Here is a 19490-nt window from a genome sequence, read left to right on the forward strand (position 1 = left end):
CTGTCTGAGTTTCACTTCCTGAATGCTGAAACTAGTATGACCTCTGATCTTGACTACAAGTGTTTGTGCACTGAATTGGGCCTGTTAGCTGGTGCGCTTTACCACCAGCTGGTTACACCCGTCTTCAAACTGTAGCTCTGAAGGGGAGGGAACAAGGAAATTCATGGACAGAGTGAACCTTGCAGTTTGAGATAAGAGAGAAGATTGCTGATATTTCTCAAACTCTTTCTCTAATTCTGCAGTTTTCTGTTACTGGTTGTGACTAACAGTAGGGGGTTATCAAACTAGACTCTCATAAAAGATTCAAACTGCTGTTTCCTCACACTTTAAATGATCTACTCTGAAGCATATGAGACAAAACAGTTCAATTTCAGAATATCTTCCTGAGCTAAACCAGCATTTCGAGCTTCATATTGTGTTGGAAAAAAAGTGTTGAAATGAATGTCATCAAACAAGTTATCAGTTAAATGTGAATCCAGAAGGATACAAATGAACCAGATCAGATGCTTCTGCTGTTGGATGAATATGAATCAATTAACCTGTAGAATTGATACCCTCTTTGTGTTTTTTGCATTTGATTGTTTTTATATTTTGTCTACAAATATATATACACATCCCCCATTGGTTTGTGGACTACCGTTTTGAAGCCTTTTGGCACCATGGCTGTTGTCATATTGGTTTTTGGAGTGATCCTATTTGGACTAGAGGGTGGAGCTAGAGAGGCAACCCTGATTGGATCTGACTGAGAACCTGAGGACATGCCGTGATAGTGACTTGTCTGACGCTATCATTTTAAATGGGACTAAAATTTACACAATGAACATCATGCTGTATTGAAAGGCACAAAACTAGCTATTGAGACCATACATTCATCACCCCCTGCTGGACATTAGAAAGAATACAGGTTTAAGACCCTAAAGCTCCAGCCATATTATATACAGTCAATGTTTTTTCACAACTAATCAACAGAGATCACACTTGGACTTTATATCACCTTATCACCATAAAGTTATTCAAGCAGAAACTGCAGAGGTGTCATTCAAGCTGGTGGGGCACCTACCGGATTATTGATATTGATATAATTTTTTTAGATTTTATTCTATCTCATCACTTATATGTAGACACGCTGACTTTATATTATGAGTATACCATTCTTCTAATTATGTCCTGGGGAGGGTTGGGAGGATAACTTTAATAATATATTCCAATACAGTTACTAATGACGTTACATAATGTAGTCAGCAACCTACCTTCTGCAGAAAGAGACAACCAAACCAATAAGCCTACAGGTGTAACTAGTAACACTGACGATGGCTCTACCAATTTAAGGTGCATAAATAAGCCATGTCATTGAAGGAGTACAGCAGGAACCTGGAACTAGCAACCCTAGACTATACTAAACCTCTGTTAATATTATTGGTTACACCTGTGTTAATAAACGAGTCAAAATAAGTCAGAATACTCACACATAATCAGATGAACTTACAATTTATTGGTTAGCTTTTCAAATTGTATACATCCGTTTATTTTAATTGTGCGTTACCAATTCTTTGGGACCAAAACTAAATGGCAGACATATAAACCCATACATACAATTATCATGAAGAACGGACAGGGTCAGACATGGCTCATCTACTCTCTTGACTAGTCAGTAAAATGCCAGAGAAGTGAAAAGGACAAACTGACACATCAAGTAGCTAGGTTGGTCTTATTAAGTGCTCTGGGGAAAAGACGTTTTCAGTGCTCCATGTTATCTTTATTGGCAGATGCCAATGACTCCACAGGCCAGACGTCCACCAGCATTGCCTGTCTTTAGACTCTCCTCGTTGCCTCCTTTTCCAAGGTCGTCTGCCTTCTCGTGGATCTAAAACACAGGACAGAGAGCGCCGTCAGAAAGATTATCAGTTTATAGCCGAGATGCTCATTTCCAGTCAGTGCGGTACAATATCCTGCAGGTTTTTGTTCGTCCCGTATGAGCCCCAACTGGAATCTGTCTCATAAAGCCAACATGAACAAGTTAACTTGAGGCTAGTCTCACAAACTGGGCTCACAGGAAATTAAATGGAAAATGACTTTTCCTTACCACCATGGTTCTGCCAATGATGGACAAGGGCCCACTGAGAGTGAGCATCTTGTCCGTGATGTCTATCTTGGCAACATTATCTGCTCCTGCAGTCACATTCCCCAGGTCTCCAACATGCCTAATTACATGAATTTAAAAAACAACATTTACTTGCATTGAACCCATCTTAAAAACAGACAACTGGCAATATACTTTTGACTTGCTCCTATTATCACATGTTAGTCACATTGAACAAGCCTGATATTTTAACATACACCAATATGAATTCTCGACTGATAGCTCTGATCTAAGTATTCGATCAGAAAACCTTCCTGTGTAAGACCCAATCATTATTTCCAATCCAATAAATACTACTCTAAAAAGGTGCAATCAACATAATAAAGCCCTTTGTTGCAGCTAAAAATCATTTAATTGTTCCAGAAGCAGGGTCAGGATGTTGGCACACTGGCTTATTGTCACATCTGCACGATATACTGCCATCATTACTTTCACCTGTGCTTCCTTTTTTTAAATTTCTTTTTTAAACAAACATACTTCAAACTGATATCCAATATTCTTTGTGTATTAATCTATTTTCAGGTCATAATTAAGTTGTTAGGAAATTAAGTATCGTCTCTGAACTCACCACTGAAGTTTTTATTACAGATGGTGATTTATTAAACTCTCTTATCACAAAGTGGCAATAATTTATAACCAGGTTATTCTTGTCGTGGACCTTTGCTGCATGTTGCGTCCCTGTCTCTCAACTGTTGCTATCTAATAAAAGGGAAAAAAAGCGTTGCATGAAGCTTCATTTGCTCCCCTCCAAAGAATAAAAAACACATTTTGCACCAACAGAAAGCAAATCGATGCTAGTTTTCCCTTCCAACAAATTATCTGTGACTTAAAATGTGTTATCAGACACATGATCTAACTACTTACCACATGCAAAACTATGCAAACTTTGGCGAGTTGTTTCTGAACAAAAGTAAATATGACTTATCTATTCAATCGAACATAAATCGTTGCAACTTCACATACAATGAATGCCAATTCCTTTTGGTCTCTCCCTACTATACAAACACTTATACAAGAACAGGACTTCTTATTTCATTAAGTAATTGATCAAATAAGAGCCTCTCAAGGTTTTACATGGACTCATGATTTAAAATCAATGTGAGGGAGCTGTAAATGTAATGTAAATGTTAACCATTTACATCAACTGTTAAAATGAGGATTAACAGACAATAATTTGCTCAATCTTGAAATGGCTCATACATACTCTTCACTCAGACCGTACTCACCTCTCTGCATCAGTAGGACCGGCATGATTCTTATTGTGGGGATTGAAGTGAGGGCCTGCACTGATGCACCCTGGGAAAAAGAAATACAAAATAATTTAAAAAGCAAAGCATTTATGTCATGAAACATTTCAGATTCAGTCTGGTTGTCGGGAAGCTGAAACCAGGCAATGCATTAATTTGCAAGTCATCCAGTATCAGAAACCTGATAGAAACTCACCATTTGTATTGTCTCCAAATGCATGGACATGGAAACCATGCTCACCAGGAGTAAGTCCCGAGATTTCTCCTTTGAGCGTCACAGGGGCTGAATCACTCTAAAAGATCAAGAGAACACGATTTATCAGGACACTAAAGAGCTGTCAAAACCAGCTGGCTACAAGGACATGAAGCTTAAGTAAACAAAACAGGGACCATTTCATCCCTGGGCAATCTTGTTAGTTACCCCAAACAAAATATAAATCAAAAATTTGAAGGACATTTGTACATGATGAAAATAACTAAAATTATAAAAACATGTCAACTACAAATGGTACTAAAATGCACAAATAAATATGACAAATTCTGACTTTAGGTATTTAATAACTTGACTTCCTCTCGTATAGATTTCAGATTTCGCAGTATAAATTTAACAAATCCAAAACATTGAAAGGCTATTTTTAGGTCCTTGAGAGGACCTGGATTAGGTTATTATATCAACAACATCCACCTTTGCTTCAACCTGCTAGGCAACACAACAGTCCCAGTCATGCACCGGGTGCTGTCACTGACCTCCTTTTGAAAAAGAAAGAACAGTGTCCCTAGAGGAACATTTCACATCATAACAAAATTAATTCTTTATCTATTTTGTAACATCATTACATTTTAACAAGTCAAAGCCACTTCTTTGAAAATGTTACTCTCCTTTAAGTGCAACCGAAAGCACATATTGTTACATGCTGTTTAATGTGCGGCAGCTGAGCAGCTAATTAGCCATCTAGCCTGCAAACTGACATTAGCACTGGGCGCTTGTTCAACATGCTAAGGTGGAGCACAAAGCGTGTGTTCATGTTTGTAAGTTAGATAAGATGGGGCCTTTATCTGGAAGGCAGGTTGTTGTTGGTTGTTTTTTCAAAGTCTTGTGTTGTGTATCAGGCTACTCTGTGATCAAAGGCTGAAATTAATGCTTCGGCAAGATTTAATTAGCTGTATCAAATTAAGATCTCCATCTGCGTAGACCAATACAGGAACTGTACTCTGTCAATTACTGTAATGTAAAACATACACTTCCTCTGGTTTTGTTTTGGGTTTTTTTCCTGAAAGGAGAACACATGCTGTAGCAGACAGAAATGCAGTTTAATTTCATGTTGGACTTTGTTGGACTAGAATAGTTTAATGATATTCAGCCCAAAACTGCAGCATCGTGCCTGTAAGACTGAAGATATCCCATGTAACTGGACAAAATATACCTGTCATTGAATTTAGGTAGTCAAATGCTGCTTATTCTCATCCTCTACGACACGTGATTGCTCAATATTGCTATGCCCTTGTCAACAAGGCTAAATATTTGGAGATGAAGGCAACAAGAAGGAGGGGAGCAGTGACTCAGCAAAAATATATGGGTTTGCTCTTGTTTTAATGCTACCATTAATTAATGATGCAGCTTTAGACTGCAACTTGGTGTTCAGTAAGACAGCTACAAGCAGAAGTGCTCCCTGACGTGGTGAGGATCAGCTAACCACATTAGTGTGGAAATGTTTTGCATTGATAGAAACAGACAATCCAAACACAGAACTTATGCAACAGGCGTTTCTACCACACACACACACACACAAACACAAACACACACACACACGATCATTAACAAATCACAGGCCATGAACGTACAAAGGTTATGAGTTTAATGACAGGCCGTTGTTTGTTGTCTGTAGTATTAGATAAGTTAGCTAACTAACTAGATAATTCACTCGAGCAGCCTACTTTGAATGAAAAGCGACAATTAGTGGTTATTGACTGTGTGCGCACTTCACGTTAATAGGTGTTTTGCAACGTGCAAACAATTAGCACTGAATAAATGTGCCCCCCCGTCAGGTAACCTATGTAAAAAAATCAGCAGGGGTTTCAAAATCTGTTCGAAGCATTGTCATACAACTGTGATATGTAACGTTAGCTAGCTAGCTAAGTCGCTGCTTGCAAACCGATCTAACTTGTCTTACGGCTCATGCACGGAGAACTCAGCTAGCCCGCTTAGCATCTGAGCGCTAAGACTCCGTGAGGATGCATGTCAAACCTCCGGGTAGTTTCGTTTGAATAGATATTTCTTCCTGTAAAGGCAAAGTAGCACGCCTTACCTCCTGCTCAAAATGAACGACCCCGGTGGTCTCCCCGGCTCCTTTCAGCACACACACTGCTTTCTGCACCATCTTCTTTGCTGTAGTTTTCAAAACTGCTCAAGTTTCTGACGTCCTTGCTCTTGTTAGAAAACCAACCTACGTCAGTGCATGGTGGGCGGGCGTATAACACAGGCAGCCAATCAGAGTCAAGTACAACCAAAAAGGACAAAATCTGATTGGTCACGGATCGTTACGTTAGAAAGCAGCCCATTAAGCAGGTGACCAACTCCGTTTGATATGTCAAATAAAACAGTTTGAGCCCCCATAAAAGCTGATATTCACCACGATTAGAATATTTGTATAAATAAGAAGGCCTTAAGTTGTAATAGAAAATTAATATGAAATGTATTGCTTTATTTTGCTTGCTTTGTTTACATCAGTACTATCAATCAGTATCCTAATTTGCTATATAAAGAAAGAACAAATCTAGAATTCCTTTATCACGATGTTACATGTCCCTGCACGACCCATGATTTAACCTATATTCATTCATGTTGCCTAAAAGTTACTAAGCTGGAGAGACAGTGCTGTCAATAGGCCTCTTTCAGTCAGTGGTTAAGTAGCATGAATAAAACTATATGCTGATTACTATGGCACTAGGACAGAGTTAATTTGAATGACTGGTCTTTCATATAAAGAACATTTGAGGGAAAAACTGTGCGCTGCTAAGTCTGCTGTTCCACTGGCTCTTTGTTGTCGACACTTAGACAAATAATTAAACATCTTACTTGTTTTACTATTCACCATAGAAGGTAAGGGGCCTTTGAGCAGTAGTTAAATGACTCGAAAATCACTGTTACCACTGTGGCATTTAAACAGACCACTACATCATTACATCCAATGTTTGCCAGATGATTCTGAATAATTTTATCGTTTAACATCTGACTACCAGTTAGCAGCATGGGTTAAGCATTTAATATCAGTTGAACAAGGAAAATGATTTGGTACAAAAATAGTTTATTAAAAACAATTTCCTCTGGCTGAAATATTGAAGATTTTATGTCCATGTCTTTTGTATTTTTAACAAATCATAGAAACATCTGTCAACTTTCAAACCATGAGGAGTTAAAAAAACGTTAAAGCAAAGGGCCTTTGTTGTTCCTTCCAAGTCAATTTGTTTCTCTCAGATAAACGAATCACAGATCATAAACAACAATTACCATTACATCTTTGAATCGTCAGTGATACAAGCATATTTACAGCAGTGTGTCCCAAGCAACACTCTTCATTTCATCACTTTAGTTTTGCCCTCAGTGCCTCTCTGTGAAGTGGACTTGCAGAATCTGGGCTGCAATTGTTAAAAAGTCAGATACAGTACGTCGTCAGTGAAAAAGACACTAAGTTTGAAAGCTGAGTTTATCATAGACAAAAACAAAAGTGAATTCAGTTACAGGGTTATGTTTTGCGTTTTCATGTGGCCAAAACTGATATAAATCAGAGCTTGACTGACTTGCGTGAGGCAAACTCATTTGCCTGATCCCAGAGATTGCCCTCTTCCTACCATACACGCAGCAAAAAGAAACCGCCAACGTAAACATAAATCTGATCGAGTCTACCCATTGACTTGTTTACAAAATGCTCAAAAATCCAAGCCGGCGCCTGAATTCTTTCTTTGCAGTACAATAGTTTTGAAATAAACTTGTGATGGATATTCCTCTCTTGGATCTACTCAAGTTTCCATGTATTTAGGCAAGCATGTCAATTAATTTTCATGACTTGGATGTTAGTTTGGAAAAACTGACTGTCGAAAGATTTAACAGAAACCAATATAAAAATCCATTTTTACCAAGAAAAATATTTTTTTTTCCCAGCAGTTTTTCAACAGCTGTTGGTCATGTCTTTGCTAATGGATATACTCGTCTGTATGTTGGCTTACCACTATCTCTGTATATATATCACTCAAACTTCAGAAACAAAGCCAACTTATTTAACACCAAATTCATTAACGTCCTAAATATTCCTAGGGAGACATACCATGATACACGGAGACGTACCCTTTCTTTTGTGAAGTTTCTTATGCAAAATGCCTCTTGGCATATCACTCACAATGCCAATGAAACAAAAGAAATGTGATAATGCCACAGTTATAGCTTAAGTCCTTGGTTTTGAGCCCCAACAATTGTTTGTCCAATATTTTTGTAACTAAACGAAATGATTATGCACACACAGAGAAAAGATTTTCTTCTTTTTCTTAACAACTTTTCTATAAAGTGACATCTGAAGAAGTACAAACGAAGTACAAACGAAGCCTTCTTGATTAGCTAAATAATATTAGAATGAGTGGATTGAGGAGTGTTACTTTTTTCACAAGGAACTGGGTTCAGTTCCTGCTGTCAGTAAAACATGACTACCAAGTAAGACTCAAACCTTGTGAGATTAAGCTTGGTTTCTAATTATTATTATCTCGGTTTCTAATCAGTCCCATGTCCAGTCCTATGTAAGAGTCTTGGTAATACTGGTATACATTTTTGAAAACTTAAACCTTGTATTGAGAGTGGATTTAGGGTATTAACCAGTACATGTGCATGTCACAGATCCATCAGTTACTGCAGCGAGTGGCTGGTAGAATGAGGACTCATCCTTATTCTGCCTGAAATTAACTGTGGTTCAAAGGCTAAGAAGTGAGTTCCTCAAGTAAAAGGAAAGCTCGGCTGTCTGTGTGAGCAAAGTACCAGGCCTAATTCTTAGTCTAAGTTACCCCAACATCCAGAAGGATGCCTTAACTAATTTGTACTTTTAAAAAAAATAAAAAACAAAACAAAAATAACATGCCCTTTTTAATTCAAACACCTGCAAGTAACTTGATTGGATTATAAGGCCACCATAGTCCTTTCAGAGCTGTGCCTTACTGGCTGCAATATTGCAATGAGGAGACAACATGAAACACAAAATGAGATGAAAACAACAAAGAAAAATAAATGGCGCCTCTATTATTCAGTGTTTGACATGACATTTTGGCAAATTAAAACCAATGTTTTAAAATGAACACATTTACTTGGTTGAGGAGTGCCTGTTATCACATGGCCATGAAGTAAAAAATTGGTTTGTGTAATGAAGAAAATTCTTTTTTTTCTATATCTGGAGACCACCTTGATTAAAAGCAAAAAACTAACTCAAATTAACCTCAGATGAACAGAGCTTAGTCAACATGCAAACACTCCTTTCATTCTCGCAACTCACAGTTAGTAGACAGTCAATACTTAACTGAAACCATTTTCCCAAACAGATTTTCAAGTGGTGATGTGTTTTGAGAGACTGAAGTAAAGCCAAATTTGAACATGAAGTCTGAAAACAACCATTTTCACATGTGTGGGAGATATGTGTTTTCAAGAAATGTGTTACTGCCCAGAAACTGTTAATTATCAGCTGACAAACTGTGACAAGTTACTTATTCATCTGCCAGGAATTGAGCCTGGTTAACAACCTTTTTTTAAAATCTTTCAGTGGTTCGCAGCAGTTTCTGGCTGCAAGAGAAGTGAGCCAGTCTACGACGCTGCTTCCTCTTTTGTTTCTGAGGGCTCACTTTGAGCTGAAGGTAAAGGCTCAGAGGGCGACATTGCCTCCACTGCAGCAGTAGTTACCTCTGAGGGCGGAGCTAAAGGTTCTGATTCTGCCTTCTTTTGAGAAGTTTCCACAACTGGTTCTTCACTGCTTTCTGCAGTGGCCGCAGGAGTCACACAAGGTTTCTCTGTGCTGTCAGAGGTCCGAAATCTGTCCATGTTCTCTAGCTCAGCCAGTCGATCATCTCTGTCCCACCGTGTGGTCCTCTCTCGCCGTTCTGACCGCCTTGGCCTGTCCCCTTCTTTTCCTTCAGCTCCTCTGCCTCTTTCTCGACTCCCTCCTTCTCCCCTTCCTCTTTCTCCTCCCTCCCCCCGCCCTCGCTCCCTCTCGCTGTCGTCACCCCTCCCTCGTTCCCTGTCGCCGTCGTCACCCCTCCCTCGTTCCCTGTCGCCGTCGTCACCCCTCCCTCGTTCCCTGTCGCTGTCCGGGCCACTTCGCCTGTCCCTCCAGTCGCGTCTATCTCTGTCCCGATCACGGTCTCTGTCCCGATCACGGTCTCTATCCCGATCCCGATCTCTGTCTCTCTCCCATCCTCCTCCCCGGTGTTCGCCTCCATCTTCGTGCCAGCCTCCGAGCCTGTCCCTCCCATCCATTTTATCACCACTTCCACCCCTCCCTCCCTCACCAAATGGACGCCTTCCGCCTCCAAAGCCTCGGTCCCTCTCTCTATCCCTGTCTCGATCCCAGTCTCTGTCCCTCTCTGGCTCTCGGTCCCTGAATCCAGGCCGGTCTCCTCTGAAAGATCTGCCATCCATTTCTTCTGGCCCCTCCAGGCCACGAGGAGGACCCCCTGGTCTGATAAAAGGAGGAGGAGGACCTTGAGGAGGGGGGCCATGTCCATGCGGAGGGAAAGGAGCCCTCATATTGTGGGGAGGGAGCATCCCAAAGCCTCCTTTGGGTGGAGGAGGGTCATGGTGCATCATTTGAGGGTGTGGACCTCTGGGCATCATCTGAGGGGGCATGGGAGGCATGTTGGGGTGAGGGGGTCGTGGCCCGTGGGGTGGAGGGAAACGCTGCATGTGTGGTGGGGGAACCGGGGGACGCTGAAGTGGGATTAAACCAGGCCGTGCACCAAGTAGACCACCAGAAGGGGGTTGGAGGTTTCCTGGAGGTCCACCTGGGAGGGAACCTGGAGGTACACCCACCTGGTTACCTGTTGGAGAAACAAAAACAAAATAGAGCTTTAATTTTATTTCAACTTTCTAGAAGAACCAAAATATTCAATTTACAACAAATCCTACCATTTGAGAGACACTAACTGGCAAATGCCTGGTACCATATTAATACAAATTCATCATAATCAAACTAGTCATCAATTACATTTCTGCCCATCAACCAATCGAGTCACTGTTAAAGCACTATACTGTATTTAATGGTAAAATTGCAACCAGTTTTAATGGCCAAACTCAACAAACCCCCAACATAAACACAGTGGGTAGGGCAGAAAGAGAAACACCTGGTGAAAGGTCTGTAGAAAAAAAGACAGACTGACCCATAGGTCCCATCTGGTTGTTGAAGATGTTGTGACCCTCCATGACCTCATCATTTGTCCTGCTGCCCAGACCTGCTGGGTCCAGAGGCGGGTCGTCCACTCCACCTTTGGCAGGAGGTGGGGGACCTAAAGGCATGGCACCTGGAGGAGGAAAACCTGGGAGAAGAGGGGTGAGAAATGAGTGTGCTTTCAAGCCAGTTTGATTCAGTTAAAGCCAATTCTTCTGACAACTGGAAGGTCACTGATGCGGTTTGTTGAGGTGTAACAGCAAAGACGACCAAGCATAGGACAACTTAAGTTGAGGGGATTCTCTACAATCAATCAGAGAGTGAAAAGATGTTGTGCTTGAGTCTAGCCTATGTATTTTCTCAGTTTCTTACTTAAAAAGTTACCAAAACATGACAGCTCTATTTTCCGTATTCTGACTTTTCATCACTACTCTTGACAATCATTTCTTCAGGAGCTCTTTGACAGCAGAGAACACAGATAAACAGGAAGAGGAGCAGAATAGTGTCGCAGGAATTTGTTTTACAGATGAGGGTCCATGAAAAGCGGATGATGTAGGATGACACTCACTATAACTGCGCAATGAATAAGTTACTAAATGGAAATGTATCATCATTTGATTTGATTGATTGATTGATTGATCGATCATTTCAATCAAATAAACTGATCTACAGACCTGAAATCGTCCTTAATTTGTGTGTACATTACTGAAAAACATTGTTCATGAATGGACACAGTGTCAGAGCGAGAAACTGAATGAAAGCCAGTGAGAGGTGGTTTGATGGCAGCTGTAGGAGGTGCTACCTGGAGGCATCTGCATGGGATTGAAGCCAGGTCTGATGAAAGGAGGAGGGGGGACGCCTGGGGGGAAGGAAGGCGGAGGCATGCCTATGGGACCAGGAAAGACAGGAGGCTGGAGAGAGCCCACACCAACCATGGGCTGCTGCATTTGAGGAACCTGAGAACATTTACAGGGATTTACTGGAGATCTCAAAAGAGATTATCTGTTATTCTTCCCAGTGACGCACTGGAGAAACACAAGAGTTTAGTAACTTCATCAAACAAAATCATCTTATGTCACCAGGTGACACACCAGCATGTCATATTATTTTAAATGGTACCTCAACATTTATTTACCTGCAATAGATGAACATTGTGTTGTTGCTTACCTGTGCAAGTGGAGCAGCTGCAGCAGCCACAGGTAATACCTGTGTCTCCTCAGGCTGCTGTGACTCTGAACGGCCGTTATGGGTGAGCTCCTCCGGGAGGTCAAGAGTCTTCCTCACTCCACTCCACTCTGGAAAGACGGGCATCATTCAGACTGGTCAGCATACTATAATACACACAGCATTTTGTTATGTGTTTGTATTATTTCCTAATGTGTCAGAGTTTTTACCTGGTGATAAGGTGTCTACATCCAGTATTCCTCCTTCTTTTAGCTCCTCCAACTGAGCCTCTCTGATTTTAGACCAAGGTATGTAGGTGACACCCAGCTCCACATCCCAGTACTGTTTAAACTCAGCCTTTATGCCCTTATTCAAAGCCCAAGCAATCTGGCAAGAAATGAACAAAACAACTCTTGATTCAATTTTAAAATTCTCAGTTTCTCTTTGATTTGATTTGCATTTTTTGTTTAGTAATGCTTTGCTCACCTTGATGGCTTTCTGGTTAACTTTGTGAGATCCTCTACTAAGCTTCTGTAGAGCCCTGAAGGCATCTTGCCTGTGTATCATGACAATGTAGGCACAGCCACGTGGAGGGATCATCTTAAGAAGAGAGGAGGACAAACAGAGGTGAGCAAAAAAAGATTGCGATTTTCATTTAGTCAGGTGATGATTGCACTACGGCAGTAGGGTTAGTAAGTCAGGGTTAATCAGTATTTAATTAACCTAAATATCACACATTGACAAAAAGCAGAGGCTATATTATATCTATTTTTAGATGAGTAAATGAAAAATTACAAACACAAGATGTCGATCAATATAACTGATCTATTTGAGTTCACTTACATTGATTGACTCTATCTGGCCAAACTCCTCCAGTAAACAGGCAACATCTTGCTGCTGTGTTCTCTTGTCCAGCTGACCCACCCAGAGAGTTGTACTGCAAACTGAAAAGGAGAAATAAAAGGTAATGTGAACAAGGACTTAGAAATGCAAAAAATATATTCAATACTTGGAATCAAAGGGAGGGAAATTATTGTCAGAAAACACAGTGCTGTCATCCAAAGACAAGAATTTTTTAAAACTATTAAACAACACAACGCACACCTCATCCAACATTTCAGGGTCATGTCTATCTGCCTGAATAAATATGGACATAAATAGATTATGACTCACTGCTTAGTGTCTCGCTCTTGGGTGGCGGAAGGCCTTTCTGCCGTCGCTCTCGCTCTTTCTCCCTCTCCCTGCGCTCCAGCGAGCGAGCGCGTGGGGAATGGTGACGTCGGTCTCTGGAGCGCGAGCGGGATCGCCTGTGCCTGGATCGCCGTGTACGGGAATTAGACCGTGACCTCCTCCGCTTTGGAGATCTGAAGAAAAATAAAAAATATTGCAAGTCATGATATGTTCATAATTAAATACGGAGGAGTTTATTAGCATAACATTAAATGAATGTTAAAGAACAAATTTACACTGCTGAGACAATGTGACACATCGCATCCAATTTCAGATGTTTACCTGGAGCCTGAGTTTGATCGTTGAACATGTCTGCCATCCCTTATAGCTGAACGGTCCATATCCACTGACAAATCCTGATATGGAATGGACAAGACACGATTATAATCTGATGAACTACTTCTTAATCTCCCACTTTAACTAAACATAAAAATGTAAGCCTATAAGCTGTTTTCCAAATTTCTGGCTTGAGATTTAAATTTAAAAGCTGAAATTAGCTTCTTAGTTTTTAAATATCCTGTGCACTATTCTTAAGTCTACCTGTTGCTGCTGGGCGGCAATGTGGGGAGGATGTACCCCTGGAAAGCCTGGAGGCCCAGTAGAACCAGGGAGGGGCTGTCCTGGTAAAACATGCCCCATAGGAGGCATCATAACTGGGAAGCTTTGTCCTGGTGGAAAACCATAGGCCTGGGGCTGGCCATTAGGAGGGAGAGGAACCTGAGAAAGAATGCTGGGATAAATATTGTGCATGTACAATAGGGCTTTTCACAAATATAAAAAAGCGGGGTTGGCTGCAATAAAAAGGGAATACTGTAGTGTATAAAATAGTGCTACATGCATTACGTATCCCTATATTTGTAACACAGTTCAAGTGTTAGCTTATATTTGATAGTTTAATATTTAAAAGTAAAAATGGCGGGAAAAAAAACAAAGACCGAAGAATGAGAGGTTTGAAATGTCAGGAAAGACAAGTCATCTTTCAATTAAAAACGTTTGTCCTTATTACCTGTTGTGAGGGGTCTTGCAACATGTTAATCATCTGCGGTTTAAAGTGCTCCATGTGCTGTGGGAAGGCTGGAGGCTGCTGCATACTGTGACGATAACAACAAAATACACGATCAGCTTCACAGCTTTAAGTTCATTTTTAAAAATCAATTAGAGCTTTATACTTCTTGGCATTGCAGATCTCCTGTAGTTTGTAAAAAATATAGGGCTTACAAGGACGGGTGTGATGAGATGTCATCCTTCTTTGCTTCTTCTCCGGTTTCCGGTTCGTCGTCATAGTCAAAGCGATCCAGCAATTTCTAAGAAAGAGGAAGGTAATTCAAATAAAAAGGTTCACAAAGCACAGACAAACAAAGAAGAACTTGTACAACCTTATTTTACTTGTACTCAAAGCACTGCGCAAAAAAGTGTTATTAAGAGTACATTTAGCTGCAGATGGCTTATTAAAACACAAAAACACATTGCCACCTTATCAAAGGCCGTCATCTGCTGGGTGGGTAGGGGAGGTTGCGGGGCGACCATGCCCAGTCCAGTTGTGATGTTTTGGCCCTGTGTTTGAATATTATGGACAGGAGGCTGAGTGTTGGTGTCGGGCTTCACGGGCTGCTGCTGAAAGTTCTGGAGCATCTGTTGAAGCTAAAAATGGCAGTGACAGTGAGTACAAGAAGAGTTTTTTGTGAAGGTCAGAGATGTGGAAGCAATGATAATTGAACTAATACAACAAAGCTAATGCAAGCCTGCACTAGCACACACACACTCACCTGCTGACCCTGCGAGGACTGGAAGAGCTGTGCCACAGCAGCAAAGGCATCAGAGTTTTGCAGCTGAGCAGCAGTTGTTGTGGTGGCAGAGTTTGCCGTTACCGCAGTAACTGGCTCTTTGGCTGGAGGTGGGGAAGTACCTGAGAGGAGAGACAGAGCGTGAACAGGTGTGTGATCAGGTTTAAACCAGTCAGGATAATCACATTATTGACTTTTTGTACACATTGTTGTGTTAACATGCATGTTTGTTTAATTGCACTTTTAAAAGGCGATACTTGCATTATTATGCTGATATGCTATGATAGCATATCAGCATAATAATGCAAGTATCACCTTTGATATAAGGATAGCCTATCCTTATATAGATAGATAGCCTTAGATAGCCTATCCTTATATCAATGGCATAAAATGGTCTTAATGACAATAATCTTGTTTATTGCAATTACTTATTGACAATATATCGTCACTACCAAAAAGTAGCTCACGTGACAGGCCTAAGCAGCACACACATGCCTTTGAATGTCAGCATCACTCAGAATAAGTCAAGCAGTAAAATTACAAATTTCTCCACTAAGCAAATGCACATTGTTTTCAAGATTGAATGAACTTGTTTTAAAAAAACACACAGAAAAACATTTTGACAAATTACCTGGGTCATCTGCGCCTGTGTAGGGTGCAGCAGCACTGCTAGAGCCAGCTGCCATGTCCAGGAGAGGCTGAATAACCTCAATCTTAAACACCCCATTCTTCTGCCACAGGTTCAACACCCGCACAATCTTACTCTACAAAGGAATATAAGAAAGCAAAGAAACTGGTGAAGCAGAAGTTGTCAAAATCCTTCAACCCCCAGTTTTGTACTGTTTGTAACTACAACAATAGAATCAAGAGTTTTCCAACTAATATTCATCACAGTGAACTTTACGTTCTTACCCTGTCCTCTACTGGGCAAAGGCAGAGGTTTTCAAAAGTTCCTGTGATGTTTTTGGTGAACCTTGGGCCAAACACATCCTTGTCCGCTCCAAACTGGTGTCTGGACTGCCTGACGATGGAATCCACCACATACAGGCCTGCTACCTTGTACTCAGGCTTACACTGTAGAAAGGAGAGAAGGGGAACGCAGAAGGAGAAAACAGATTTGAGTTTGTTCTTGTTTGCAGAAGAGAAACTATGTGAGGAATGAATTCAGACAGGTTTGTCTCACCTTTTTGATAAACTTTTCCACAATCTGGACAACATGTTTGTAGAGCTGAGGAAGAGAGAGGCAAGTGAGCATGTTTTCATTTAGATATAAGTTAATAAAATAAGGTTTATTATTGAAAAATACAGAGAACGTTGCTCAAATAGATATACAAGTATCTCTCAAACTCATTCTTACTTTCATAGCTTTGATGGCCGATTTGGTGATGGAGATCATCTTCGCCCGAGATATTGGGGGCTTGGAGTCCATCAATGAGAACAGCTAGAGACAGAGTAGATAACAGAGGAGTGAGATGTGGAGATTCATCAGAGAGGAAGAAGATAAAATGAGAGAGAATAGTGCTTGAGGAGTTTCAGATTCAGACTTCTAGAGCACTATTTTTGTTTTAATTTTAAAAGCCTCATGTCTTCCAACATGACAAAGACACCTGTACAGGACAAACTCTTAGTTTTAGTAGAAACAAGTAGCAGAATAAAACCTGATATCTTAAGCTTCAAGCAATGAATACTCCAGTCTTAATAGGCTTATCATGATAGCATGTGATTTGTTAATTGGATTGCTGATTTTTGATTGGTTGCTACTACTGATGATGTGAATGGTCATTATCCTCTGACAGAGACATGATTCCGAATGCTTTAGTATTACAGTGCACTGTCCTGCTAAAACAATGAATGCATGAAATTTTCTGTTTCTATTGATTATCTCTTTCAGTTTCCATGTGTTATAAATGCCTTCACACGTGCAGAAATCCCTCCTCTAGTCTGAAGAGGACAATAACACATTTGAACTGTTCTGAGGTGAGGATCCAAGAGGTCACCACACAGCAGCATTACTCATGGGAAACAAAATGACAAACCTTGTTACAGCAAAGAAATCAAAAATAAACTAGAATAAATCATTGCTTTGCTTATTTAGAGGTGTATAAAATGGCCCAGTCTCGGAGAAAAACTAACTTATACATCAGTGCATGTTTGCTCTTGTTACAGGGATATACAAACAGCATGCACTGACATATTTGTCATGTCTAACAAGGATTTGCATTCATAAACAACAGCTACTTTCTCTGTTTCTATGTCAGACAGAAACTGCTACTGAAACTGTGAGCTATTTTTCCAAAAACCATCAGAAACTATCTTGGGCTGGAAATGTTTTGGTGCAATAAACAAGTCTCAGGACTGGCTGATCATGATGATAATACAGGTTTGTGTTTGCCATAGCGAGCTCAGCCCTGGCAACTATGACTTTCAGGGCTTAAAGGACCATTAGCAGAAACGAGAAGAACCAAAACCACCGGTGAATGATTGACCTGTGTTTTCCCGGACTTCTACAGTACCAAGCATCAGTCCTCAGGCCTTACAGTAACTTCGCTTGACATCTTTAACAAACAGGCTGAGCACATCATTGAATCCGAAGTGGACGTTTTGTTTGTGCGCTTGACAACAACAATAGGGCAGTGTGTTTGCTCGCTGTGTGTTTGCAAGTAGCAGTGTTGCAAACACCACTGACCATGCTCCCCCAAGCTAATATTAACGTTACTCTACGAACTTTATGCAAGGTTACTTTAAACCAATGTGGACTGGGTGTCGTTATTTTAGCTTGCTAACTAGCATAACATCCTAGTATTTGTTCCAGCAACATTACTCGCGCTGCAGGTGTAGTTAGCTAAATTATACCACAAACGCTAACTCAGCTAGCCCTCGGCCAGGTTAAGATGGACAGGTCCAGCTAACTAGGCCCGCTGGTCGGTCCTGCTCGGCTAGCTTCAGTGCATCACAGCACCGTGACCAGCACCGCCACACTCGGTGACTTCAGGGTCTCAGCGAGCCCTGTAGGCGGCTTACCTCGTGGTTGAAGGCGTTAACGGCATCCATGATTGCCCAGCGCTCCGAGCCTCCCCCTCAACTCCCGTTTCCCCGCTTACAGCGACGTTTATTGAAGGAAGGGTCGGTACAACATGTCCGCTCCCGGTAGCTAACGACAGTTAGCCTAGCATCGGTAGCTCTCGGGTCGGCGGGCACGGCAAAGCATGATGGGATTCGATTTTGTTGTTCTATGTTTTGTCCACTAGGTGGCGGGGTGCTGCAGGAGTTGACAGTATGAGGACGAGGCATGGCTCAGGGGGGTCCATGGAGTGTCCTCAGATATGGCGACTTAACCCCTAAACAGATGTTAGCTTTGGGCCCCCGCTGGTTCTGGTTCCTTCCATTTCCTGTGCTCTGTGTGCCTGACAGTCTACTTCAGGAGCTGGTCAGGTACTGTACACACAGCAGGCTACACGTGCAATCTTATATTTGGCCTATTTTTACATCAGATATCAACCTTTGCTGACTCAAGTCAATTTGTCTTAAAGGGGCACTATGAGTGGCAGGGTCCGCCAAATGTAAACAAAGTAAAACAGTCTTAAGCTGTGTTGTCCTTTAAGTTAAGTTGGTTATTTAGTTAGTATTCAGTCATGAAAACAAAGAGAGTTTTTGTATTTAGTTTGTTTAGGCATAAAAAAAAGTTAGTCTTTCCCTTCAGATTAAAATTTCTTCCGCAAAACAACATAGTGGACTTTTTTTAAATTCAAAGTGATAATTCCTGTCCAGGCACGTGAATCAGTTCAATTACTCCAATTCTCAATCATCAATCATTTTTCTCTCGGGCAAGTCAAGTCAAGTCAAGTGGAGTTGAGTCCTTAGTTAAAGCAGTTCAAGTCCCAAATCAACTCCCTTTTTTCCACCCAAGAAACTTCAGTCTCACCTTCGGTATCTGTTCGTTATCAGTTCGTTATCAGTCTTTTATCAAACCTGTTCAAAAAGTAGGCCTATGACAAAGAATCGCATTTGTTTATTGAGATTCAGTGAAACAAATGCAATCCCACAAAAAAAACTTTATCCAAGCTTTCCTAATTTCTTCTCAATCAAAAAAGATTCCCACCCACTTTTACAGAGTAACACACTGACAGCCAGACTACAAAAACCTAAAATGAAAACATAAAATGAACACAGACAAGTCATTCAAGTCATCATGTGTCGAGTCTCAAGTCATTTATTTTCTGTATCAAGCATCAAGTTATCACAACAATGAATCGAGTCCACATCTCTGCCTATTACTATTGACATTATCACCTACTACTTCTTTGATGAAGACCTTTACACTATTCCAAGTTAAGGAGTATTCTTGAAATAATTACTTTTATAATATGATTCTCGTCAAATTTTTACATGAACACATCAAATAGAATGGCACTCATTAGAGTGCATACCTCTGCCAAGGCCCGACAGTCCCCTTTAATTCAATTAAGCATAATCCAATATCAAACTCCCTGTATCACTCTAAATCTTAAACCACCCA

General features: G+C 40.9%; 2 protein-coding genes across 2 annotated transcripts; both read right to left on the reverse strand.

Annotated features, from left to right (window-relative positions):
* Positions 1 to 1472: 1472 nt before the first annotated feature.
* sod1 (superoxide dismutase 1, soluble) lies at positions 1473 to 5841 on the reverse strand. Its single transcript, XM_084373182.1, has 5 exons — positions 5694 to 5841; positions 3584 to 3680; positions 3367 to 3436; positions 2084 to 2201; positions 1473 to 1864 (listed from the first exon to the last, which is right to left on the reverse strand). The coding sequence occupies exons 1-5, from the start codon at positions 5763 to 5765 to the stop codon at positions 1757 to 1759; spliced, it is 465 nt and encodes a 154-aa protein (XP_084229308.1). The 5' UTR covers positions 5766 to 5841; the 3' UTR covers positions 1473 to 1756.
* A 746-nt stretch (positions 5842 to 6587) lies between these two features.
* On the reverse strand, positions 6588 to 18203 carry scaf4a (SR-related CTD-associated factor 4a). The gene is made up of 19 exons (XM_084373507.1): positions 17996 to 18203; positions 16332 to 16415; positions 16158 to 16202; positions 15887 to 16048; positions 15606 to 15738; positions 14957 to 15096; positions 14664 to 14831; positions 14409 to 14494; positions 14197 to 14281; positions 13731 to 13907; positions 13473 to 13546; positions 13134 to 13324; positions 12804 to 12904; positions 12447 to 12560; positions 12191 to 12347; positions 11964 to 12091; positions 11599 to 11752; positions 10789 to 10944; positions 6588 to 10449 (listed from the first exon to the last, which is right to left on the reverse strand). The coding sequence occupies exons 1-19, from the start codon at positions 18023 to 18025 to the stop codon at positions 9221 to 9223; spliced, it is 3414 nt and encodes a 1137-aa protein (XP_084229633.1). The 5' UTR covers positions 18026 to 18203; the 3' UTR covers positions 6588 to 9220.
* Positions 18204 to 19490: the final 1287 nt, after the last annotated feature.

This window comes from Pagrus pagrus (assembly GCF_965226575.1).
Source record: "Pagrus pagrus genome assembly, chromosome: 14".
NCBI classification, from domain to species: Eukaryota; Metazoa; Chordata; class Actinopteri; order Spariformes; family Sparidae; genus Pagrus; species Pagrus pagrus.

Coding starts and splice junctions, on each gene's coding strand:
- sod1 (XM_084373182.1), bottom strand. CDS start 5,765: ATGGTGCAGAAAGCAGTGTGTGTGCTGAAAGGAGCCGGGGAGACCACC. Junction 3,681..5,693: donor TCGTTCATTTTGAGCAGGAG/GTAAGGCGTGCT, acceptor TTGATCTTTTAG/AGTGATTCAGCCCCTGTGAC. Junction 1,865..2,083: donor TCATTGGCAGAACCATGGTG/GTAAGGAAAAGT, acceptor CCTGTGTTTTAG/ATCCACGAGAAGGCAGACGA.
- scaf4a (XM_084373507.1), bottom strand. CDS start 18,025: ATGGATGCCGTTAACGCCTTCAACCACGAG. Junction 12,561..12,803: donor GCCAGATAGAGTCAATCAAT/GTAAGTGAACTC, acceptor TCTCTTCTTAAG/ATGATCCCTCCACGTGGCTG. Junction 12,092..12,190: donor TGTAGACACCTTATCACCAG/GTAAAAACTCTG, acceptor CCGTCTTTCCAG/AGTGGAGTGGAGTGAGGAAG.